Below are 26449 nucleotides of genomic sequence, written 5' to 3' on the forward strand. Positions count from 1 at the left end.
AACACTTTAGGTTTTACTGTTTTAACTTAAATTTACAATTAAATACCGTAATTTCATTAACTGATATAATGTTAATATACCAACCTATTGAAGTACTGAAATCTGTTTTGTACCTTTGAAATACACTGATGACCACCAAATGCAGGTGATGAGGAGAAAGCATGATGAACCAAAGCCCATCACTAGCAGCTTTTAAATAATAACATATATAGAAGGTGCACAATGTCATTCACACAAACATTAAACATCATCATGGTGAGACTCCTTAAACTGAAATATGCAATAAACATTAATTTAACAACATTAGATGTAACATACAACCCTAATAAACATAACTGATAAGAAAAAACTAGGAAGAAACATAGTTATTTCAAAGAAAAAACATCAAATTCAAACAAAATTTGAAATGCAACGCAGGGAATTCTGGGAATGTCAGTTTACGGTTTTTCCCTGTAAATTTTACAGGAACTTACGTTAACCATTTAACATGTTTTTACTGTAGCATTTTCAGTTTTTTACCATTAAAAACACAGTGATTTTTTTTTTTTGTAACAGTGTAGGCCATTCTATAAGCGTTATTAGATTTTGAGATTAGTCTATTTTTAATTAACTTAATTTTGCTGGTGTTGTTTGAGTTCATTGCATGTCCTCCTGTAATACACGCTCTAGTCTTGAGATCTTGTGACAGGCAGGCAGGCCTCAGCTGTAGGAAGGAGACCTCTCTGCCCTTCACAGATGAGCACACACATTAACACACACAGACACACACACACAGCATTCTCGAGAGACTGAGGTAATTACACATGATCTGACATGCTGGTCCCATCTGTAAGGTGTCAACTTCAAACCCTGGTGCTCAGCATCATGGTCTTTGTAGTTCGGGTAGCACGTCACTGTATAGTGATGCTTTGCAGTACTGAGAAAAAAAAAAGACACTTATATTAAAATGTTAATAAACTAACAGAAAGATCAATAGGCCTTTATCACAGTCTGTGTGTCGTCACATCCGGCTCCGATTAGTAGCGTAAAAGAATTTCCGCCTGCATTATTGTCAATGGACAGATGCCAGTTTTGTGAAGAAAATTAAACAAATTTAGTTGGACTTCACAATAAACGTCAATATTTAAAACAGTTTATTTATACTGATGCTCTACCATATATGTCATCCTTCATTTTAATGTTTAACATCATCTGATCGACGCGATTGTCAGCGCTGTCGCCAGTCATGAGATTATGCACATGAATAGCACACACTGCTCAAATTACTCCCAGAGGAATAATCGGACTGATTTACATTTTATTTTTAATATTATTTTGTTTATTCTTGCATTATATTTACTATGATTAACCTCCCGTTTTTGTACAGTATAATGCTGTTCAGTCATTGCACTCAATCATGCAGGATATGACTCCTTATTATGATCAATCTAGTTATTTTTGAATAATCGTCTTTGAGCTGGAAATATTCGTTTATTTGTTTATTAAACTTTAATTGATGTAATTATTGAGGATTGCATCGTAAGCATGAAAAAATGTGAGCATTATTGTTTAATACAATAAGTTTTCCCATAACCTTTAATTTAATAATCTAAAACAGTCTTTAGTCGTATTTTAATATTTTAAGCTTTGGCTAATTGAAATGCTCTTTAATGTGATATGCTGTTTGTAATGTTTTCTTGCAGTTCTGTAATAAAATAAGATGGTCAGACTCTGAAGTATTGCACATACACATACAGTATTGCTCGCACGCTCCCCTTTAAGTCACGAAATATACATCAGAATATCATGAAACCATCTTCCTTGGTTTCACAATACTCAATTAATGATTGTAAACTGAGTTTGGTGTGTTTCGAAGACGTATATGTGCGGAATTTTACATTTGAAATGAATCGCAACAATCCTGTGCTATGGGCACAGCCATTGATAGAGGCTGCAGCGGAATTTTTGAAACTTCCACTTTTCGAACGCGGAAGTGTGATAAAGGCCTATAAAGAGTGATGATGAAGTTAAACGTTTGACATGAGAAATACATCTAAAACTAGCATTAGGCCAATTCAGGGTTTAAAATGAAGTGAAACTGATGAAGTAGGAGTCAGTGCTTCTCATTTTCTGAAGTCTCTGATAGCTTAATTAAACAATCATTCTGAGCTCTAGGCCTAAGCTTTTTATCATCTTAAAGGGGTCATGACATGAGAGATCAAATTTGCCTTAAGAGGTCTTTGTACCTTGAAAACATCCTATAAGTTTCATAAACTGTCCTCCCCATTATAAACAAAGCATTTATTTATTTTTAATAATTAATATTATCAAACTCCAGAAATGGCTGAGTTGGATATGAGGTGGCATGTGACATCATATTTGTATATTTTTCAGTGTACTGCAATTACCTAGTTGATTAAACACCTGTTAAAATGAGCATCTGCTGGATTTCAAAATTTTCAGAGACCGGTGAAGAGAGATTCTGATGATTACTGTGCACGGAATTTTCCAAACTCAATGGAACTTTAATCTAATGTAAGCCGATCTCAGAAAGCTGTGGCTCCAAACATGTGTGATGATTTCACCACTAAGTGCTGCAGTGTGTGCAGGAACTGATAAATGAGATCAGAATGAACATATTTATTCATTCGTATTAAGTTTTAGTCATTATTCTGTCATTTTTCATTGACAGCCATTTCACTGTTATGTAATTTATGCCAAAATTCATAATTAATATTCAAAGTCACACTGTCAATGCGTTATATAAGATTAATTAGCCTAAATGTTTAACATTGTTGAATATCTTTAAGACGATGTCTGTGCATTCATTCATCTATTTTAATACTGAACTTACGAAAATTAACCATGGTTTTGCTAACCATAGTTTAACCATGGTATGTGTAGTAAAACGGTGGTAATACAAATGGAAATCAGTCCACGAAAAAAACAAAAACAAACAGGGTTACTTCATATTTACTATAGTAAAACCATGGTTAATTTTTGTAAGGTTCAAAATTATTTATATATATATATATATATATATACAGTGAGGAAAATAAGTATTTGAACACCCTGCTATTTTGCAAGTTCTCCCACTTAGAAATCATGGAGGGGTCTGAAATTGTCATCGTAGGTGCATGTCCACTGTGAGAGACATAATCTAAAAAAAATCCAGAAGTCACAATGTATGATTTTTAACTATTTATTTGTATGATACAGCTGCAAATAAGTATTTGAACACCTGAGAAAATCAATGTTAATATTTGGTACAGTAGCCTTTGTTTGCAATTACAGAGGTCAAACGTTTCCTGTAGTTTTTCACCAGGTTTGCACACACTGCAGGAGGGATTTTGGCCCACTCCTCCACACAGATCTTCTCTAGATCAGTCAGGTTTCTGGCTTTGAGCTCCCTCCAAAGATTCTCTATTGGGTTTAGGTCTGGAGACTGGCTAGCCACGCCAGAACCTTGATATGCTTCTTACAGAGCCACTCCTTGGTTATCCTGGCTGTGTGCTTCGGGTCATTGTCATGTTGGAAGACCCAGCCTCGACCCATCTTCAATGCTCTAACTAAGGGAAGGAGGTTGTTCCCCAAAATCTCACAATACATGGCCCCGGTCATCCTCTCCTTAATACAGTGCAGTCGCCCTGTCCCATGTGCAGAAAAACACCCCAAAGCATGATGCTACCACCCCATGCTTCACAGTAGGGATGGTGTTCTTGGGATGGTACTCATCATTCTTCTTCCTCCAAACACGTTTAGTGGAATTATGACCAAAAAGTTCTATTTTGGTCTCATCTGACCACATGACTTTCTCCCATGACTCCTCTGGATCATCCAAATGGTCATTGGCAAACTTAAGTCGGGCCTAGACATGTGCTGGTTTAAGCAGGGGAACTTTCCGTGCCATGCATGATTTCAAACCATGACGTCTTAGTGTATTACCAACAGTAACCTTGGAAACGGTGGTCCCAGCTCTTTTCAGGTCATTGACCAGCTCCTCCCGTGTAGTTCTGGGCTGATTTCTCACCTTTCTTAGAATCATTGAGACCCCACGAGGTGAGATCTTGCATGGAGCCCCAGTCCGAGGGAGCTTGACAGTCATGTTTAGCTTCTTCCATTTTCTAATGATTGCTCCAACAGTGGACCTTTTTCACCAAGCTGCTTGGCAATTTCCCGTAGCCCTTTCCAGCCTTGTGGAGGTGTACAATTTTGTCTCTAGTGTCTTTGGACAGCTCTTTGGTCTTGGCCATGTTAGTAGTTGGATTCTTACTGATTGTATGGGGTGGACAGGTGTCTTTATGCAGCTAACGACCTCAAACAGGTGCATCTAATTTAGGATAATAAATGTAGTAGAGGTGGACATTTTAAAGGCAGACTAACAGGTCTTTGAGGGTCAGAATTCTAGCTGATAGACAGGTGTTCAAATACTTATTTGCAGCTGTATCATACAAATAAATAGTTAAAAATCATACATTGTGATTTCTGGATTTTTTTTAGATTATGTCTCTCACAGTGGACATGCACCTCGATGACAATTTCAGACCCTCCATGATTTCTAAGTGGGAGAACTTGCAAAATAGCAGGGTGTTCAAATACTTATTTTCCTCACTGTATATATATATATATATATATATATATATATATATATATATATATATAAACAGGTATGAAATATGCTCAGTAAGAGAAAAACATTGTTAATGAGAAGACGAACTTGACTGCAGCAGGTTAGTTGGGAAATAATTTTATTTATTATTCAGAATGCACTTTTGGAAGCAAAATAATATATTCATAGGAAAATTTAGGGCTGCTCGATTATAGCAAAAATCATAATCACGATTATTTTGGTCAATATTGTAATCACAATTATGAGTGTAAATAAGGTTGCTACTTGTTATGACATCTACATTTTTAGAGATCAGCAAAATTTCACGATTTTCAATACCACAGCAGAGTATTAGGGTAACTGATATTAGTAACAAACAAAGTCCTCAGAATTATTGAAAATAATTAAACTGTCAGTAATAAAAAATCAAAGGACAAATGCAATAGAATAAAAAGATACAAATTAAACAAATTAGTTTTTTTTTAATGCAAGTCTCCAGTATTTAGTTTACAAAAATTGAATAATAAAATAAAACAGCATAGTCTTCACTGTAAGAATTAAATTTTCTTTGTTTCTTATTAAAGATACAAAAGTCCTTCACTGAAGTGCAGTGTATGATTTTGAATTTGACTTTTGTTGTTTGATTAATATTAAGCACACCGTCGCAGCAGGAATATTAAGCCCAATTTCTACTTCTGAGTCGAAGCTACGCCGCAGGCTCTGTGTAGTACGGTGTAGCCTGACGTGCACCTCTCCAAAAATCTTAAGTGCGTCAATTCTACGCAGACCGCAAGCGCTGTGATTGGTCTGCTAGAACCCCTCCCTCCATATGTACTTGAGTTTTGTGTGTGTTTATGTGCACTTTAATATATTTTAATGTTACACCTTCTTATTTAAAATAAAATAAAGAACAAGCGTCTTATCATTTATTATACAACATGGCATTATACATCACTTTGTCCGTGACAAACAATGTTATTCTGCCATGGTACAAATCCTTGTGGAGACTGAAAGAATGCCATCTTCTCCTGTGCTGTTGTTGTCTCCTTTTCTGTAGTTTTAAATAATGATTTGATGATCTGATATTTATTTGCCACACTGTAAAAAAAAAAATCGTAAAAAAAAGGTCAAATGACTGGCAGCTACGGCTGCCAAACAAAACCCCTAAAATTACAATAAAATACCTTAATTGAAATAAAGCGCAAAAACAATCATTTTACAGAAAATTTCATTGAAGGTTTTACAGAAAAAACTATTATTTTAGAGATTTTTCTTGTTTCAATTACGATATTTTTATCGTAATTGGCCGTAGCTGCCAGTCATTTGACCGTTTTTTTACAGGACTTTTTTTTACAGTGTAAAACCCTTATTTTACAGATTTTTGCTTGTTACAATTATGATATTTTACTTTAATTTTACGGTTTTTGTTTGGCAGCCATAGCTGCCAGTCATTCGACCGGTTTTTTGCAGTGTAAAACCCTTATTTTTACAGATTTTTCCTGGATTATTACAATGAAAGCACTAAATGTTCTACAGAGAAACACTGTTATTTGACCAATTATTACAATCAAAAGCCTTCAATAAAGTGTCAAAGCATGCTCAAGATGGAAAATTCTGTTTTATTTAGAAGACAAAATACAAAGTCTGTACAGATGCCATAAGAAATTAAAATTTAAAAGAAATACAGCACAATTACATTTAAAATACTGTACTGGTGAAGAACATAGAACACTTTCATAAAAATGTTGAATTAAATATATTCAACTTAAAGGAGAAGTTCAATTCCAGAATAAATATTTTCTGATAATTTACTCACCCCATGTAATCCAAGATGTTCATGTCTTTCTTTACTCAGTCAAAAAGAAATTAAAGTTTTTGAGAAATTAAATAATTTTTCTCCATATAGTGGACTTCAGTGGGAGTCCACTGGAATGTTTTCCTCAAAAACCTTAAATTTCTTTTCGACAGAAAAAAGACATGAACATCGTGGATGACATGGGGGTGAATAAATTATCAGCAAATCTTCATTCTGGAATTGAACTAGTCCTTTTAAACTGAACAAAAATACTAAAATATATGTACAAGATTGTCAAGCAATTTTATTATTCAAATGTAAAATAACATTATCAATGAATTCTTCATAAACACTTCTTCAGAGCCCCCAGGAGGAATTGAATAGCTAAAATTGCATTTCTATCTGATCAGTTAGGGTTACTCTCATGATGAGGTCATGAGTACATAACATAAGTCTTATATTAATCCACAATATTCTACTGACTCCTGTGGGCTCCATATACAGTGGTGTCCAAAATGATTAGAACACTAGTATTTTCAGCAGCTAAAAAATGGTTTTAAGTCAGTTATTTCTATCTTTTGCTGTAGTGTTTCAGTAGGAAATATCAGTTTACATTTCCAAACATTCATTTTGCCATTAATTTTAATAATCCAGTGAAATTTTGTTTGCACAAGGAGTCTGGCGACAGCGAGTGCTTCACACAGAGATCTGATCTGATCATCATCAGTCTGTCTGGAATGGCATGAAGAAACCGAACAAACTGAGACAGACTAAATCCAGAAGAACTGTGGCAACGTCTCCAAGACGCTTCAAGAAACCTACCTGAAAAGTTACCTGAAAAACTAACCACATGTGCACCTAGAGCAAAAGCTGCTTTAAACGCAAAGGATGGTCACACTAAATGTTGATTTAATTTAGTTATAAAAGTTAATTGATAAAGAAAATTTATTTATGGCATTATTTTTGACAACATCCTCATTTAACAGAATTTTTACACAAGTGCCTAAAACTTTTAGCTTTGCAGGTAGGTTTCTTGAAGCATCTTGGAGACGCTGCCACAGTTCTTCTGGATTTAGACAATGAGATCAGATCTCTGTGTGGAGCACTGGCTGTTGTCAGACTCCTTGTGCAAACAAAAATCTAAAAAAATTACAATTAAGGGCAAAATGAATGTTTGGAAATGTAAACTGATATTTCCTACTGACACACTACAGCAAAAGATAGAAATAACTGACTTAAAACCATTTTTTAACTGGTATAAAATAAATAGTGTTCTAATAATTTTGGGCACCACAGTAGCTCTGGTAATATATGTAGAAAAACATATGTATTTTAATTCTACATATAGTTAAAAACTAATAGCTATATTAGTGTAATAAGTAAAACCAAAACATACAAGAAAAGGTCCATGGCCAGAAGTGACAGACACAGCAGATAAAGAGCAGTCCTCCTCCAAATTGCCAGTAATCAGCTGGATTAACTGGGGAAAAGAAAAAAAAAAAAAGAGAAAGAAAAAAAGATTATGTCAGAAGACACCTGTTTTGTCTGGTATTAAAACAAATTAAAATCATGGAATAAAAATACTGTGAAAATTAATTTAAAATAGATTTATATAATATGTATTAATGTTAGACATGAATACTCACTTCCTCTGAAGATCATACGGTAGAAGATTTTCATTTCCAAAACTTCTGGATCATGAGGGGGAAGCGCGCACACACACACACACATTATTAATTTGTTTAATAAAACACTGTCTGCTTACTGACAGAGACATGGGCTTGCAAAAATGTACTCACCAGCTCCATACAAAATCTTCACAGCTGATCCAAAATCCTGTTTTGCATCCAGTGTTCTTCTCCAAATGTCCAAGGATCATGCTTTCAGGTCCTCTCTGTCAAACGAGTTTACATGACAGTGTTCTCAGGTTACTCATTTCAAAGTACTGTCACTTTTTTCTTATGGGTTTGATCTTAAAACTAGCTGACAGTATGGGTGGGCGATATGACCATATTATTTCACAATATAGGAAATTTTACTTCACAATAACAATATATCTTATATATCACATGTATAAGATCAAAGTAGCAAATTACAAACAATAGGACTAATGCAATAGAACAAAGACCAGTTAAATACATTTTCTCTTTAGTACTTTGTTGTTTGATTAAAATTATGACCGACTGCAGGTAACATTAGGCTAAATTATACTGCTGTCACTTTAAGAACCAAAAGCACAGATCCAGTAAGTTATACGGACAGGTCACCGGGTTTCCACCTGAATGTTTATCTTGACTCCAGACATTAGCGACTGTGTTTAAGTCGAGTGTATTTTGAGATGACTGTCTGTATTTGAGCATTCAAGCGAGGCGCGGTTTTCTGTGTGACATGCTCATATATCGCCCAGCCCTAGCTAACAGTATTAGCTCATACTAAACACAGTAACTGGTAGGACATTGAGAAAATATATGTAATCGCGATTAGCATCTCACTTCAATCTTGATGTAACTATAAAACATTAGGCTATACATTAATAAAAGTTACTTACCTTTTGCAGTTTGCTTGTCTGTTAGCTGCTGGTAGAAGTGTCCATATTCGCGTTTATTGGTTCTCAATCGTCATCCCACAACACAAACTCACTCAAAATATGAATTTAACACTCAGATAATACATATAAAAGCCATTACTAGAGTAGCGACCGCAGCAGACTGCAGAAGCTGAGCAGCAGCGGCACACTGACACTGCTGTGAAAGTGTACATTCAAATTTGAGCAGGAAAACGGCGCGCTCGCTAGTCATTGGCCAGATTCCTGAGTGACAGTCAGCTTAACCAATCAGCTCAAAGCAACACTGAGCAACAGCAAATAGCGTTGCAACTATGGAAAAAAAAAAAGATTACAGTTAACTTAATTAAAATAACTTAATTAAAGATTACAAATATGTCTTTTTATTTGTTTATTTTTATTTGTAGGCTGTTACATTTAATTAATTGATCAAATGGTGATTTCACATTGCATCTGTGCTATTCAGTGTTCACCACCTGTCATTTCCCTCTGATTTTAGGGTTTAGTTAGATTTAGGGCCAGAGGGACTTTCCTGTTTTCAGACGGGATCAATAAAATATGCTGATTTAGGAACAGGTCTTACTTGGCAAAATCATGGTAGTCGTGTGTGTGTGTGTGTGTGTGTGTGTGTGTGTGTGTGTGTACTATGTGAGAGTGTTTTTCTATTCAGGTGGGGATTTAAACCTGAATACACACAGACTCATGGGGACTCGTGTCATGGGGACCTAAATTGAGGTCCCTATGGGTAAACAAGCTAATAAATCACACAGAATGAAGTTTTTTGAAAATCTAAAAATGCAGAAAGTTTCCTGTAAGGAGTAGGGTTAGGTGTAGGGTTGGTGTAGGGCAATAGAATATACGGTCTGTACAGTAGAAAAAGCATTACGCCTATGGAGAGTCCCCACAAGGATAGCAAACCAGACGTACATGTGTGTGTGTGTGTGTGTGTGTCTGTGTGTGTGTCTGTGTGTGTGTCTGTACGTTTGGCTACTTGTGCGGTTATACATGACCAATAAGCACCCTTTTGTATTTTAACAAATCCATGATCTTTCCTTTAGAAGCACCAGTTGTACAACTACTGTATGGTATTTTCTGTATTTGGCCCTTCAGTGTTACACAGCCTGTTAATCCTCTGTCCACCATAACACTTATTTAAAAATACTGCCATAATTGCATGCAAGTTACAAAATTTGTCTACATACTTTTATTTAATAGCATATATACTGACTGCAGTAGGACTTTATAGCATTTGTGATATGAGACAAGTAAACTGAAAATGTTGAACTTCTCACCACAGAAAGTGACAATCTGTATTTTAGTTATTCAAAAGTAAAGACGATGTATAGGTTGCTCTAAGAGTGATGTTCCATCATGAACAGTGTGGTCCTTCCCACATAGCAAGCGATCTTGGCCCAAATGTGGCCTCAAGCTGGCCTCCTGTCGGCAATGTACCCTTTCATCCAGAGCTGGGCCAAGTGTGGCAATGATGGAATAATATTGCAATAAACATATTACAGATATTTTAATGAAGTGTAGTATTGTTTAAATTTAATCTTTGAAATGGCAAGTCAACACAGAATGAAACATATAATTTCAAAATTAAGCAAATAAATAAATCAGTCAACTGCATTAAATTAAATTCTATTTTATGTTATATATTATTCTCAATACAAATATCTAAATTTAGAATCTTTACACACACACATATGTATATATAGAGAGAGGGGGGGGGAGGGAGAGAACATTTAACTTATGCAATATTAATTTGGTTTTAACATGGGGCACATACATTTATTAATATGCTGTCATTCATTAGCATTAAATAAAATGATCATAAAAGTATTTTATTTTTATTCAAATCTTCGCTATCCATGTGATGCTTTGTGTGAGGAACAGATACAAATTCAAACCATTCATAAATTATATGTATCTCCTTCCTCTGTAGCTATAGTAACAGATACAAAATTTGCCGTTAAGAAGTTGTATAAGAAGTTTTACGGCAGCGATATCAAACGCTCATTGGCTCTCGCCGGTTTCGTCACAGATTGAGTGAGAAGCGCGCGCTCAGTCACGGAGTTGATCGGGAGAGTATTTTCAGCGTTTAACAACTTAAATTATGCCCTGCTCCTCGCACTAAACTATTATATTCCGTCAGAGAGGACCGAGACTGCAGCGCATCGTCATTTGGACTACTGTACTGTGGTACTGCTTTTTGACATTTCTGCAATAAATTCTTGTGATTACACGTCTGTCTGTTACATTTCTCGTATAACGTTAGACTGTACTTTGTACACTTACTGATTTTTTTTTTCTTTATAAAAATAAAACATTTTTAATGCAATACATTTTTTATTGCACGGTTACATGATTTGTGGATTTTAAGGCTGATTTTATATTCTATATAATGTAAAAATACACCTAAATATAAAACCAATAAGATTTACTTTAAATTTACAAAAAAGAACATGAAATTGAAAGAATGGACATAAAACTTTAATATAATGAACTACGTACATTTTTTAATTGCAGATTATTTGTGTAATTTTACGTAAATTTGTACATAATTTAAGAAAACTGAAAAAATACTGTATAAATAATCCAATAATGTTTTTGTATAAAAATGAGAATTACTGTAATTTGTCATTAATGGAACAATACTTAAAATAGCAGTCAAGTTGTTAATTTACAGATATTGTTTGTAATTTTACAGAGTTTTGAACATAATTTAAATTAACACAAAAAATACTGTAAAAATAATACAGTAATTTTCCTGTATAAATTAAAAATACTGTAAGTTGTCTTTAATGATATAGTACCTAAAATAGCAGTCAAGTTGTTAATTTACAGATATTGTTTGTAATTATACTAAGTTTTGAATGTAACTTGAAATAACAGAAAAATACTGTAAAAAATTTAGGGTTATTTTCTGTAAAATTAGGTTTTTTTTTTACAGTGCACCGTCACGGCTATGCTTCTCCGACGAGCCGCTTCTTTGGCTTTTGCCGTGGTACTGCGGGTTACACAAGCAACAAGTGGTCTGCATGTGTACTGCACGTCAATGCGGACAACGACGCAGAAGTATCAATGAAAACTGATGCATAGCCTACGGCGTAGGTCCGACACAGAAGTATAAATCAGCCTGTCACTTTAAGAGCCGCATATGTATTTTTCATTCTCAACTGTTTATGTTCATTTATTGCATGACCGACGACTGTTTACATGAATAATCACCAAGCGCCACATTTTGACAGATTTTTGCGTGTATTTGACTGTTTAGGCGCGCAGCTTGACCTAAAGTTGACTTTATGTTTGTGTTCTGTTCCATTTCTGCGTGCATAATGTTACACAGAAATCCTCCTGAGGAAGCGCAAGTTTTCTTTAGCACTTTTAAAAACATGAATAAATCTAATACACTTCAATAAATCAAGCACGTCCCATTTTGCAAAAGTCACGTTACATGATTTACTGATTTGCACGTGAAATTGGGCTCTTATGAAGGAACGAAAGCACAGTGCTGGAAAGGGGGTGGATGGGGTGCAATAATTGTTTTATCTAGATTATTGTACTTTCCTAATCGTTGGATGCCGAAATCGAAATTGTTTTTTGAATTAATTGCAAAGACCTAGGAAAATTTCAGCAGGTTATATAAGATGTAGGCTTAAACATCCTCCGTTTTGAAATGCATATTGCACACGAACGTGCTCCTGCGTAATAGTCATCACACCGCATCAGTCTCATCCATGCAGGAAATGCTGAAAACTGAGGCAGCGTGTCTTTGTTTAAAATTAAAACAGCCAGGTACGTTGCAGTAACACCGGCAAGAAAAGAAAGAAAGAGAGGATTCGCCCATTTTGATTGTGGTGCGACGGGACCGGAAGTGGCGATACACCTCTTCACTTATCAGATATAGGAAGTGGGATAAAGGTCAATTGCTGACACTTTATGCTGAATGCGAGCATCGTGTCGTGTCGCGTTGCATCGCATCAAAAGCAGATAGAACCCATTATAATCACTGAGGAAGAATGTTCACTTTGACACATTGGGTATAAACAGCTCTGTCCAGACTTCAGAAGGATTCCAGCATCAGGAACAAATGAATGGTTTATTTTAATGACATCCCGGATCACATCAGAGGATTATATGTTATTTTGGAGCATTTGACTGGAGACTGTTTTGTAAATGAGTTGTAGTGTAATTAGAGTTGTAAGATGAAGCAGTCAGCTGTACCGTATCTGACAGCAGCTGCATTGCAAACTGTAAGTTAATGATTTCATAACGCTTTGTCTGTAAGTTAAGGTTTTATATGGATAATGGTTTAAAAACACTTGGGGTAAACGTACCCATTAAGCGCACTTCCATATTTGAGCTCAGATTATAAAAAGAAAAAATAATGTATTATCCTACTTGATGTCTTAACCAATTTATATGTTTGTTACTATATGCCTCCTGTAATTTCAAGTCAATCAGATCATTGCACACTGAGATACGAGTCTCCATGTGTTCACACTGTCTGGCGGCCATTTTGAAAGCTGTCTGAAAACCTTCACCAAAAGTGGAGCCCCTTAAATGTGCGTTTTTTAGATGTTTAAGCCTTTATTTTGGGTAGGTTCCACTACTTACTGTAAAATTAAGAGATTAATGTTCAGACTTTTGCATATTATAACCTGGAACTTGGATGTGGGAAATAATTACATTAGATCCAAAATATAGTTTTAGCAACACAGCGCAGATGCTACAGAACACAGTTAGCTGACTAGCTGTATAAGATTGTGTGCTACGCTAACATATTACTTCACAGGCATTACTGGCTTGTACTTTTAAATCCATAATATTATAACTTGACAGTTTATTGCTGGTCTGTGGTTTTACAGTGCTCAGGGCTCGCAAAATCGCTAGCCCGACGTCCCGGGGCTATTGTGTTTTCCAGTTGGGCTACCAAAATGTATCACCGCCTGCCCGACGGGCTCCTTAAATACAGATCTTAAAAACTCTTAAAGTGAGTTGTATCAAACTTAAGGCCATAAAAAGTTTTAAATGCGTTAAATGGTATAAGAAATGTCTTAATTATAATTTCAAGAGGTATTACAGTTGGGGACGGAAAGACAAGAGTCGCGATATGGCTGGATTAAACTTCAAAAGGCAACGATGTCATTGAATTTAAATACGAGCGCTGCACGTTTCAAGTCAAAACGCGGCGCGGATGTCTTTATGTGAATGTATCTGAAGGGAACCGACTGTCCTTAGAAACGTGTCGTTGGCATTTTAATTTCATTTTACCTATAATTCCTGATTAAGCAGAATGAACCAGAGAATTAATTTGCATTTCCAATAAGCCTTTCTTGCTGTTTATGGTCAGATCAATACAAATATCAACTTTTTACACAGCAAACACATAGAGTTGTAAATGAGAAAGAAGTTATGCCTTCTGAAAATGTAAACAATTAAGACAGTAATATTTATTCGTTTAAATTAATATAATAATTTATATGCTTGATTTATCCCTTTTCAATGGTCTATAGCCTGAAACGCTGTTGTATAAGATTTTTGTTTTTGTGAAAACCTGTATCTGAACTGTAAATCATGTAATTTTATGGCTCAGTACTGTATGTTACCATAGACATTGTCCAACCCTGCTCATACTGTGTTCATTTTACTTGTGCTGCTCTTAAAATGGGTCATAAATTGCCTTAAATTTTTTTTTTTTAAATTCTGCAGATACCCTGTAAATAGTGAAATAAGATTCCTTCCTTCATATTTGTGTATTGAAAATATTTTTGATTGACATTTAAACTCCTATCTGATTTTCTATATTAAAAAAATAAAAAAATAAATAAAAAGGGCTTTTTTAATTTGGGCTAGTTAAATTTAATTTTCGGGCTACCAAAATCTGAAGAGTACCTGACTACCAGGGATTTTGAAATTTTGCGAGCCCTGGTAAAAAATCTTTTTAAAGATTTCATATTATTTTAAGGTGAGCTTAAAGGGTACACTACTATGAAAATCACACAGCTTCAGTGTGACATCAATAAGAAAAAGTAGAATTTCATAGATATTGTTAATAATAGTTGTTCATAATAAAATATGTGAATTTAATACATAATCTAGATTATTTAATTTGCAAAATCTTGCCATTTTAATAAATATTACATGAAATGTATCAAAAATTGTTGCTGCTCCAATTAAGCTCAGTGTGCTCTCTTTAAGCTCTTCCACATTGAACGTCTATGTAAATACTTCATAAACAGACTTATTAACTGATGGTTGTCACTTTAAGTTAATCTTTATAAAATGCTTATTTTCACAGCTTTAAGATGACAAAATCTAGACGTAACTATAGTTTATGCCCAAAGATGAAAGAGGCATGTCATCCATTCAATGAAGGAGCCATCAGAAACCTGTTGTATCTGTCCAGGAAAAAAGCGACTAAAGGCTGGAATACACTACATGACTTTTCAAATTTGAACAGATTTATAAAACACCAGTGTATGATGTGATCCTCAGTCGTTTAGTGTATGATGGCCAGTTTTCCTTTGTGACTTGTAAATAGTCACAAAGGAAAACTGGGCATCATACACTAAACGAATGAGGATCATACACTACCAGGTCTTCAGGTTGTTCCGATCACAACAAACTCATCCAGAAACGTGAGCATTGTTGCTAGGAGACACGTGAAATGAAATGAAAATATGTATTCTAAAATCTGCTGAAAATATCAAACATGTTTGATCTCCTCCAACTGGGTGGAATCGAAGTCTGAAGCTAAAAAAATCGGAATCTGTGACCATCATACACTATGCGATTTTCTATGGATTCTGTCGACTCAAATCTGCAGACTGGCTCTGATCTTTGGCAACTAGCATCAACTTCTCCAGACTGTAAATCTGTGGAAAATCGGGGCAAAAATCATGTAGTGTATTCCAGCCATAAGAGACTACAGATAAGCTGACATCCATTTAACAAGAGGTTTCATAATGAGGCTAGTTTCTGTGTTCATCCACATGAATTAAATGTTTTATTGGTTTGTTTTATTTGTTTTTGAACGTGTGTTACTTAACTGAACGTGGACTAGTCTAGATGTTGCAATGTGCTTAAATGACACTTTGCTATGAATATATAACGGATCAAATTGTATGCCTTGTTGTTTGATTTTAGTGTTCTGTTTTTTTGTGATTGACTTTGTACCTTCAAAAAATATATTTTTCAATTATTCTTTAAAAAGTTTGTTTAAAATAAACAAGAATTTCTAATAAAACACGATGTGAGCTTATTGAGAATGGGTGTGCTTAAAGGGTACAAAAATGTACCCATTAAGCACAGCCAGACTTTTTGAATTTAATGATGTATATCTTAATTGATTTAAAATTTAAATATTTTTGTGTGAGAGATTTATATTTTATTTTAACTTAACTTTTTGTACTGAAACCAATATCTTGTGCACTAAAAATGTCTCAACGTAGATTTTGGTGAGCTTAATGGGTACGTTTACCCTACTCATTATGCAGTATTAAGGGGGCGTGGATACAGTTTCCTGTGCAGTGACATTAGCCAGTCAAAACAGTGACCATTTACCACAAACCTTAAAGGAACCACCCACTTAAAACAGGTCATTTCGGACAGAGGTTTGATTAAGGGTTGAAAGTCATAGTTTTTCCACATATGTATTTGTTTTGTGTGTTTTTAATTTTTTTTATTAACATTACAACCTCAAGAAACATATTAAAACAATAATAAAAGCATGTCATGATCCCTGTAAAGTGGGATTTTGTTTTATTTTCATGTTTTCATGCCTTTTATTTTGGAGTTTAGTCATGTTTGTGTCATGCTCCCCTTGCCCTCATGTATTCATGCTATTGGTTCTCTTGTTCATTGTGTCATGTTCTGATTGGTTATTGTCCTGTCATGCGACTCTCTGTATTATGTCTCTCATTGGTTGGTTCTTGTCATGTGACTTTTATTGTTTGCTATAAGTAGCCATCCATGGCTGTTTCTCAATAGAGTGGGGGAACTATGAAGTCACTTTGTAGGCGGATCGGCATGAAACTGGTTCCTCGACAAAAAGCCAATGGGATTTTTCCATAGGCTTTTGGATTATCGCAAAAAATAAGCTCTGTGTTCATGAAACTTACACGTTTTGTCCATCAAGATAATCTTCACAAAATAATATAACGTTGATGAATTTTGAAGCTTAAATAAAAGCGCCAGAACTGAGAAGCTAAACTTAGGCTATGAATGAACTACAGCACCACGGTTGCTCGTCTTCAGCGTCACCACCAGACCGCTTCTGACAACTGTTTCAAACTTATTTTTAGCATGTTTAGTGAAACGTATTTACTCTGTATATGAATTTTAATCCACGCTACAGGAACTGTTTCATGAATAAATACAAAACTAGAGACAAACTAAAACTGAAATGAGACATTAGTAATAAATAGTATAGTGAATAAATTAAATAATCATAACTAAAGGACATTTAAAGCACGTATTTCTGTACATTTTGAAATAAGGTGCATTACAAGTCAATAAATCCTTGATTAATATGAATATTTTAATTAAAAATGTATCCCCGCGTATTTAAATAACAGCAGAGTGAGCGAGTTTTTGGATACGGTAAGATTAAACTTATTTAGTGAACAAAGTACCACATTTCAGCTCTCATTTTGTTAGGATTGGTACACAAAATGTTATTTTATCCGTGCTTCACGGAAATCCTCAATCTATGTTTTCTAACAGCTTCATGTGGCCGCAAACATTTAATTTTTACGTGCCTTTAAGCAATATGCATCATTAAAGTTTAACTTTCACCACGTTAAGCCAGCAAATGTGGTGTTTACATGTAATGATTGTAATATGCGTTTACTTTATGGTGCGGAGAGTCTCCGTGTCAGTAAAGCGATAAAACAAGCATCTTCCCTCTGAAAACATGTCGCATTTCGGGGCAAAGCAAAAAAAACAACAATATAAAATGCTGTAAACTATTCATTGGTTATCCTAAAATTAATTGAATTACAAATTATACTACAACTGGAAAATACTGTATATTGATAAACTGTTTGGCATGATGACGTCATGCCAAACGGAAAGGCTGCATCCTCCGGAGGTCGCATTTGTAGGCTGCATACGTCATAAAGAAGATCTTATTTTAGAATATTAACAGTTATAGATTTGACCATTGTTCTTAGTTAAGTGTAAATTGTTGTAATATGCTTTTGACTCGCAAATGTAATGCTCAGTTAACTGAAATAAACCAGGCTTGATGACGTATGCAGCCTCCAAATGCGACCTCCAGAGGATGCAGCCTTCCGTTTGAGAAACGGCCATTATGTCTATGCTATTATGGATCGCCTTTTCACAGGCGTTCAATCACAGCTGACTTCCGGAAAAGGGGAAGTAACCAATGGCGTTAGAGATAACAATTAAAACAGCAAGCCCCGCCCCACGACTAACAAAAATAGAAGTGTTCGCGCGAGCAGGTGAGAGATAGTGATGGGAAGTTTGGATCATTTTACTGACTCTGGCCTTTGAGTCTCGTTCAGCAAAATGAACGAATCTTTTTTCGAGTCATTTCGTTCATTTTAGCAAAATATAATTAAAATGTTACGTGCTACTTCCCTAACACATCTACTACTTATGCAAACGTTGATCACACTACAAACTATAATGCTATAAGAAACAGAAAAGATTAATTCATTGTTTACCTGGGTCTTGATTAGCTCACCTCACCTCTTATCTGACTAGCCTTCGGGTTTGAGTCGTTCGTTCATCACGTGACAGCCTCATAAGCTAAACCAATGCAGTCAGAGCCGGAAAGAGAATTGATTAGTTCACCTACCGAGTCTTCGGGTTTGAGTCGTTTGTTCTTTTGTCACGTGACCACTTGCCGGATCAGTAAAATACTATAAAGTAAAACTGTATGTTTTGTATGTTGGATCATATTTAAGAATTATCATAAAATTATCAAAATATGTGTAATAAGCATTTTCCTGGAAATAAAAATGGTCTGTTCATTTCTGTCACTGTTTTTGTTACGGTTTCTAGAGGATCTGTGTTATTTTATAAATAAATAAAACCCTGTTATAAATAAAATATTGATTTATTTGTCCTTTCACTGTCTTTGTCTATCAATAAACATATAATATAACTATATAATAAAAAAATCCAAGCCTAAAATTACAAAGCACTTATAGTTTGTTCATTTTTACTCCAATTTTGAACTACCGAGGACGCAAGTCCGAACTTTGCGTACTTGGTATTGAGAAACGGCCGATGATCATGTTGCCATTGTCTCTCATCATGTATTGATGTTGCAACCTGCTGTCGTCAAGTCATGGATTATGTTTGTATTTTGGATCACGTTTATATATAAACTGCACATGGGTTCTTAAACTTGCCGTTCAGTGGACTCCCTGTTACAATCCTTTCAAATTTTTTTTCTGTTAAAGTAATTTTTTTGGTCGCAACAACAGCAAAAATGTTTTGATTCGTTCTGATTCAGGTGTGATAGATCTGATTTCATCCGATTTTCATTTTTCAGGACATTTGTTGCATCAAACAAAGTGTAGCTGTGCGCAGTACACTCATTTTCACTCATTTTCACTCACTCTTTCTTCTGTGTGAAATTCACACTTGGTATATAGTGAATGACTGACTGAGTCAGCGGCTTTGGATGTAGATTGCAAAATATGCATGAATACATAAAACATTGCTTATACCTCTCATGCTCCTCTTATGTTTACCATCTTGGTAATATGTCATGATATAAACATGAGTAGAGAAATAATTTCCCTTTTTTTTTTTTTTTTTTCCCACATTGACACCTTTCATTTGGTTCATGAGAAAGTCTCCTGGCATATTGCTGATGTTGTATCTGTGTAGATACACTGTACTGACTGCTCTGTTTGTACAAGCGATCCAATTTCATCACTTGAGTTAGTTTCATGTTGTTTGATACACACCATTCACTGAGGTGTGGTGTTTTTAAGCTACATACAGTATATAAAGTTTAGCTTTCAAGTAGGCTAGTTTGAAAAAGTGTGAGTGGAGTGTCTATTAATTGGATTGTAAAAGATAATTTTATTATAAAAGATTGTCCTGGTTTGTTAGAGCAGTTGTGCAGTGCTTCTGAACTCTTGCTTTGTCCTGTAATACTGAGACAGAGGCTGTTTCAGATTGCACCTTTTGCTTTTAAATTGAGCAAAATGTGGTTATACATTCACATATCAACATATATATATATATCATTAGCAGCTGAATAAACATAGTCAATCACTGAAGTAAATGAAATTGTAACCTGACATGGTTTATCACAAACCATTTTTTATTCTTGTTGCAAATTTGTCTGAAATCATAGTCTGAGCTGTATTTTCTTTTCATGGTTTTTAGGGATGATGCCACCAAACCTGTTAATGTTGGCATCTGCCTAATTTGGCAAGCTTCTTCTAGCTAAGCGACAGATGAATTAAAGCCAGAATACAGGAGTCTTTGTTTGGGCATCAGTGATAAAAGATGTAAAAATCATGTTCTCTTCCATTGATAAACAGGTGAAAGGCACTAAATTATTTCATTATCATATAGCTACGATGAGTTTAAATCTATTAAGTCAGTTAGTTCATTCAAATCCCGTCAGGCCCAGACAGTGTCATTCTTGTCCTAAAGGGTGCCAGTGTGTCACTGATGACCAGAAACAACAAATCAGTAAATAAAAATATCTCCAAACAAACACATCTTTCTGTTTCTACACTGTAAAAAAAATATTATTTACGGTAAAAAAAACGTCAGCTGTGGTTGCCGGAATTCTACCGTAAAAAATACGGTAGCAACATTTTAGGTTTTACGGTTTTAACTTAAATTTACAGTTAAATACCGTAATTTCATTAACTGATATAATGTTAATATACCAACCTATTGAAGTACTGAAATCTGTTTTGTACCTTTTGAAATACACTGATAACCACCAAATGCAGATGGTGATGAGAAAGTCACATGACAAACCAAAGCCCATCACAAGCAGCTTTTAAATAATAACATGTATAGAAGGTGCACAGTGTCATTCACACAAACATTAAACATCATCATGGTGAGACTCATTAAACTGAAATATGCAATAAATATTAATTTAACACCATTAGATGTAACATACAATCCTAATAAACCTAACTGATAAGAAAAAACTAAGAAACCTAGTTATTTCAAAGAAAAAACATCAAATTCAAACAAAATTTGAAATGCAATGCAGGGAATTTTGGGAACGTCAATTTACGTTTTTTCCCTGTAAATTTTACATTCTTTTTTACGGTATTTCACCGTAAAATTATCTGAAATGTCTATTACAGTTTTTCACCGTATATATTAGGGGAACTTACCGTTAACCATTTAACAGGTTTTTACTGTAGCATTTTCACAGTTTTTTACAGTTAAAATCACAGTGTACCAAATTATGTGTAACTACTAGTGCTGAATTTTAAGTTAACAGAAAGAGTCATATTGGATGTGAATTTACTAAATATCAAGCGTAGCGTTAGTTCTGGCAGGTCACGTTAGTCAAGCTCGCGTCAGCTGAACCACGTCTACCTATAGGGATACGACTCCTTCAGCGCCTGGGATCCAGTCAGGATTCGGCCTTCTGATTCTCCTTTAAATCAGACTAATTTCTAAAATGTTTACATCAAATTATGAACTCAAATGATATCCGCAATACATTTATGTTGGTTCTGTTCTGTTTATCACTGGTTATCACTGCTCTCCCTGCTAGGCTGCATGAACCATACCACCAGTCCAATTGTCAATTATTCTTGACGATAGTGGTCCAGAGAGAAGTGTATCTGTGTAAATGAACACATAAAAGTATGTTGTATGTGTCTAAGGGGAAATACAGCATCATGTGACATGTAGCCTATGTTTCTCAGTAAAGTCCTTGGTAGAGAATGAAACATTATACAATGAAATGCTTTCACTTGACTCCCTTCATTGAAAATCTTTTTTCTCGCTCTCTCTCTCTCTCTCTCTCTCTCTCTCTCTTTCAATTCAATTCAATTCAAATTAGCTTTATTGGCATGACTGTGTAACATCACAATGTTGCCAAAGCAATACATATATTATACAGATAAATAAAATCTAGGGGAAATCGTATACATGTCCATATTATACATGAAAAAAAAAGAATAAATAAAAATAAATAAATGATTAAATGAATACAGAGAGCAGTTATAAATGGAAAGGAGGGATCAGCCTTTGTCCCTCATTTGATGGCAGGAGGACACATACTGCGCTGCCAGGTTAGTTTCTTGTATGCTTAAATTCAAGTGAAACTAGAGCTATTTGTTTGAAATAGGCATCTCTGATGTGTTTATATTAGCTGCACTCCGTGAGGAAGTGCAGCTCGTCCTCTATGAGTCCCTCAGTGCAGTGAGAACACAGTCGCAGCTCTCTGGCTCTCCAGCTCTGCTTGTGTCGGCCCTTCTCCACACACAGACTGTGTTCACTCAGGCAATACTTTGTCAGGAGCTTTCTCTGACCATAGTCTTTAATACTGCTCAAGTATGGCGCTAATTTATAACCAGATTTTATACTGTGGAAGTAAGTTAATTTCTTTACTTGAGTTACTTTTTGCTGCCAATCATGAATGTATTCTTCCTGGGTTATTTTTTCTGTTTCTTTAATTTTTGAATACTTTAACTGAATTGTTGAATTGAGTTGATGTTTTTCCACTAAACAGTGAAAGGGGTCAGTCTCTGGGTGTTTTTGCCGATAAGTGAAAGCACTGTGATGGTAGCTATCTGTCGGCGCGTCTGAAAGATGGAACCAGAACTTCGCTGCTCTCTTCTGGATTTCAGAGAGCAGAGGGAATCTGCCCAGTTCTGCTCTGCAGCCGAGATTTGGGGCGTTTCTGTGAATTCCCAAGATGTTTTTGCAGAATTCAAGGTGGAAAATTTCAACAGGGTTTTTGTCCCATGATTCATAGTTTAATTTAAATTTGGGGTCCCAGATTTCACAACCATAGAGAAGAATGGGTTTGATGATGCTATCGAAGAATTTCAGCCACAGTTTAATGGGTGGGTTGAATTTGAACAGGGGTAGTCTTATACTTTAAAAAGCCCTGCGTGCTTTATCTGTCAGATCTTTTATTGCAGTATTGAGCTGTCCAGAGGCTGAGATCGTCAGACCCAAATAATTATAACAGGTGACATGATTAAGAATTGTTCCACCAATTGTGAACTCATATTTTTTGTCAGCAAGACGAGGCTTTTTCTGAAAGATCATGATTTTTGACTTCATGTTTATCGGTAAGGCCCAATCATTACTGTACTTTTGCAGAATGGAGAGACTTTGGTGACCTTTCTTTCTTTCTTTCTGTCTTTCTTTCTTTCTTTTTATTTTTCTCTCTCTCTCTCTCTCTCTCTCTATCTATCAGAACTCCTTTTAGTTGCGCTGAATGAATGTTATATAATAGTCAGTCTATCCAATTATGTTCGAACTGAGGACAGAGAGTGTTTAAGGGAGAGAGAGACAGAGAGATTTAAGAAGTCCAGTCCTGAGAAAGAAAATCAGATGAGTACATGCAGGGAAAGATTTGTTGTAACCTCTTTTTTACACTCGTACTATGTAAAAATTGAATGTTCTCTACCCTGCTGAAAAACAGCACTACTGGTCACCAGTATGTGTGTGAATGGGATGCATGTGTGCTGATATCCCCACAACACTTACCAGCAAGATGACTTTGCATCGTTTTGTTGACTTACCAGTTAGACTACCAGAGCACAAATGCTCACCAATGCTGCATTATTTGATCAAAATTAACTTAGCTTATTCCTGTGATTGCAAAGCTGAATTTGTCATTACTTCAGTCTTCACTCTTCAGTGTCACATAACAACGATTATTCTAATATGCTGATCTGGATATATATCTACTTGGGAATAGATTTTTGTATTAATGTTGTATAAAAGGTGTTAATTTAGCCAAATCTCATTTATCAGTTCTTCTCTTACACATTACATTAACTATAGTGAGAAGGAAGGACACTAGAAGAATCAGGCAATCAGCTGTTTATATACAGTACCATTTGAGTGTGAGCTTCATTTTTATGATTGTGTTTTTGGCCATATGTATATTAGTGTGGGTATGTGCATGGTGTTGAAGTTGTGCGGATGTGTTAACAAACCACCAAAGCTCTCCACTATGTAAATGAACCTGTCACTCTTTGAGTATCTAGTGCTGGTTTCCATGGTAATTGAAGGATGGTGGGTCAATTAAAATGAACACCTCACTGTAAACGTGCTGAGACTGTTGCTGAAGAAAGGTTGTGTGAGGATGGTTTCTAAGCATGTGTTATATTGGTGTTAAAGTTGCTTTGATTCTCTGGATTTGCAGCTTATCTATATGCAGATACTTCTTTAAATAAACCATTCGTAGGTTGATTTCTCTAAAATGTGTAAACAATAAACATTGTGACTCTGTGGTGCTATCAAAACATTTAGAGGTCGACCGATAGTGGATTTTACCGATACCGATAGCTAGGTTGGACCACACTGGCCGATACCGATTAATCAACCGAAAGTTTTCAAAATGGATACTGAAAGAAAGCTAGTGCTTTACAATTTTTTTTTTTTTTTTTTTTTTTAAAAGCACTAACAGTACTGAGCCATACTTTGTAAATTAATAAAAATATTAATATTATTTACTATATTGATCATTAAAGTTATTTCATAGTTTGCTAATGTTAAAAGAAGAAACTTTAAAATTCAAAAATGTAGCCTATTAGTAGCTAATAGTTAATGTTGAAATGAACACTCTAACAAGGAACAATACTTCTACAGTAGAGGCTGACATTTTTTCGGGATTCCCACGGGTCACGGGAATCCCGCGGGATGGGAAACAAAATCGCTACGAATCACGTGATTGGGACTGGACAGAAAAAAATGTCATCGGGAGTGGGCGGGACCGGGAATAGTAATGATACCCAACTTTATACACAAATATATATATTTTATATAAATAAACTATAAACTGTATATTTTAATTTTGAACTCAATTCTAGTTGCCCTGTCTCGCTCTCCTCCTGTTTGCTTTGGTGTGGCTGCGTGAATGACGCAGTCCGTGACGGACAGATCGTTAACAGCTGGTCTATGTGGTAATACACACGATCATTCATCGACCTCAAATATGGCTTTTCATCTGAAAGATGTATGTAGTAGAAACTTAACATGGCCGCTCAATATGATCTTAACCTAGAGAAATGTGCGCTATTGAAGTGTTTGTGTGGAGAGTGGAAGCTGAATAGCGCGCTCGCTGCAGGACAGGCGCCGGTGCGCTCACTTGCTCTTAAAATCTCCGTAATTTTTGGTCATACAGATAAAAGTAGCCTAATACATCTTTCGAATCTGTAAAGACTCGTTTATTTGTGTACACTCAGAATAACAACGAAACGTTGCGCTTTAAAGCAAACAGGGTGCGCTTTAGGTCTCTGAGCGAGAAACTTCGAAACTCCGTCTTTGAAAAATATATCTATAGAGAGTGAAATGTCTACTTTCAAATGAAAAAAACAAAAACAAAATTCAAATAGAAAACGTGTGTGTTAGCATGGATGATTTACATCAAATTTAATGTGTGCAATGAAGCCTACACTGTGCATAAACTGGCTTTCAATTCAATATAACAACAAAAAACTACATTTTGGGTTTTTATTCAACTAAGGTGGGCACGCTGTGATCTGTACTATATTTTTACTGTAACTGACAGATTTCGGCAAAAAAAAAAAATTATATAAAAAAAAAAAAAAAAACGGGAGTGGGAGGGAATGGGAGTAATTCTTCCGGGAGTGGGACGGGACGGGATTTTCCCCCAGTTTTTTCGTGGGATTGGGACGGGACGAGATTTTCTTTTTTTTTTGTGGGAGTGGGACGGGAGAGGTTTCAAAATGCACTCCCGTGTCACCCTCTATTCTACAGTTTTCATTAATGCTACGAATGGACTCTTATTGTTAAGTGTTACCATTTAATTTCAACAGTCATGCTTAAAGATGGCTATTTTTAAATATCTACACAAGGCCATAGCATTAAAATTACATACATATGGATATTGTATGTGTACTAACACACTTTATTTGCTTCTATTTTTTCACACTTGATGATTATCTAATCAAAAAAAAAAAAAAAGTTAGTCACACACCGGGCAAAAGCGCAGCGCTGCATCTAGGAGAACTCAAGAGATATTACACACACACACACACACACACACAAACACACCAGACGCTTTGCGTTCAATTCAAGTGGCGGTCTAAAACAATTTATTTAATCGCCAAATGGACATAAGTTTGCTTCAAGAATGAACAATGTGGCATAAATGAGTTTGAAGTTCGGTGTTTTAAAAAACAGAGCAAGCGGAAAGAGAACGCGCGATCTATTACAGCTCTCTATATGAAGCATACAGCCTCTATTAGAGCCACAGAAAGACAAACGTTTTGCTGAAAAATGCACAATGCATAATTTATAGCCTAGGGTGAAGTCATTA

General features: G+C 35.3%; 1 protein-coding gene and 1 long non-coding RNA gene across 8 annotated transcripts in view; one reads left to right on the plus strand and one right to left on the minus strand.

The window, feature by feature from the left end:
• lrch2 (leucine-rich repeats and calponin homology (CH) domain containing 2) overlaps positions 1–26449 on the plus strand; it is a 92249-nt gene that overhangs the window by 15645 nt on the left and 50155 nt on the right. The window contains exon 1 of one of the 7 annotated variants that reach the window (XM_058776805.1): positions 24675–25070. The exons of the other annotated variants lie outside the window; for them this stretch is intronic. Coding sequence (XP_058632788.1) covers positions 25025–25070 — 46 coding nt within the window. The 5' untranslated portion in view covers positions 24675–25024. Of the gene's footprint in view, positions 1–24674; positions 25071–26449 lie in introns of those variants that run through there. 7 annotated transcript variants of the gene reach the window in all.
• LOC131541207 (uncharacterized) lies at positions 7624–10643 on the minus strand. The gene is made up of 4 exons (XR_009271429.1): positions 8932–10643; positions 8183–8277; positions 8030–8074; positions 7624–7863 (listed from the first exon to the last, which is right to left on the minus strand). It is a non-coding gene; the product is annotated as an uncharacterized LOC131541207 (long non-coding RNA).

The sequence above is a fragment of the Onychostoma macrolepis genome, chromosome 05, assembly GCF_012432095.1.
Source record: "Onychostoma macrolepis isolate SWU-2019 chromosome 05, ASM1243209v1, whole genome shotgun sequence".
Lineage (NCBI taxonomy): Eukaryota > Metazoa > Chordata > Actinopteri > Cypriniformes > Cyprinidae > Onychostoma > Onychostoma macrolepis.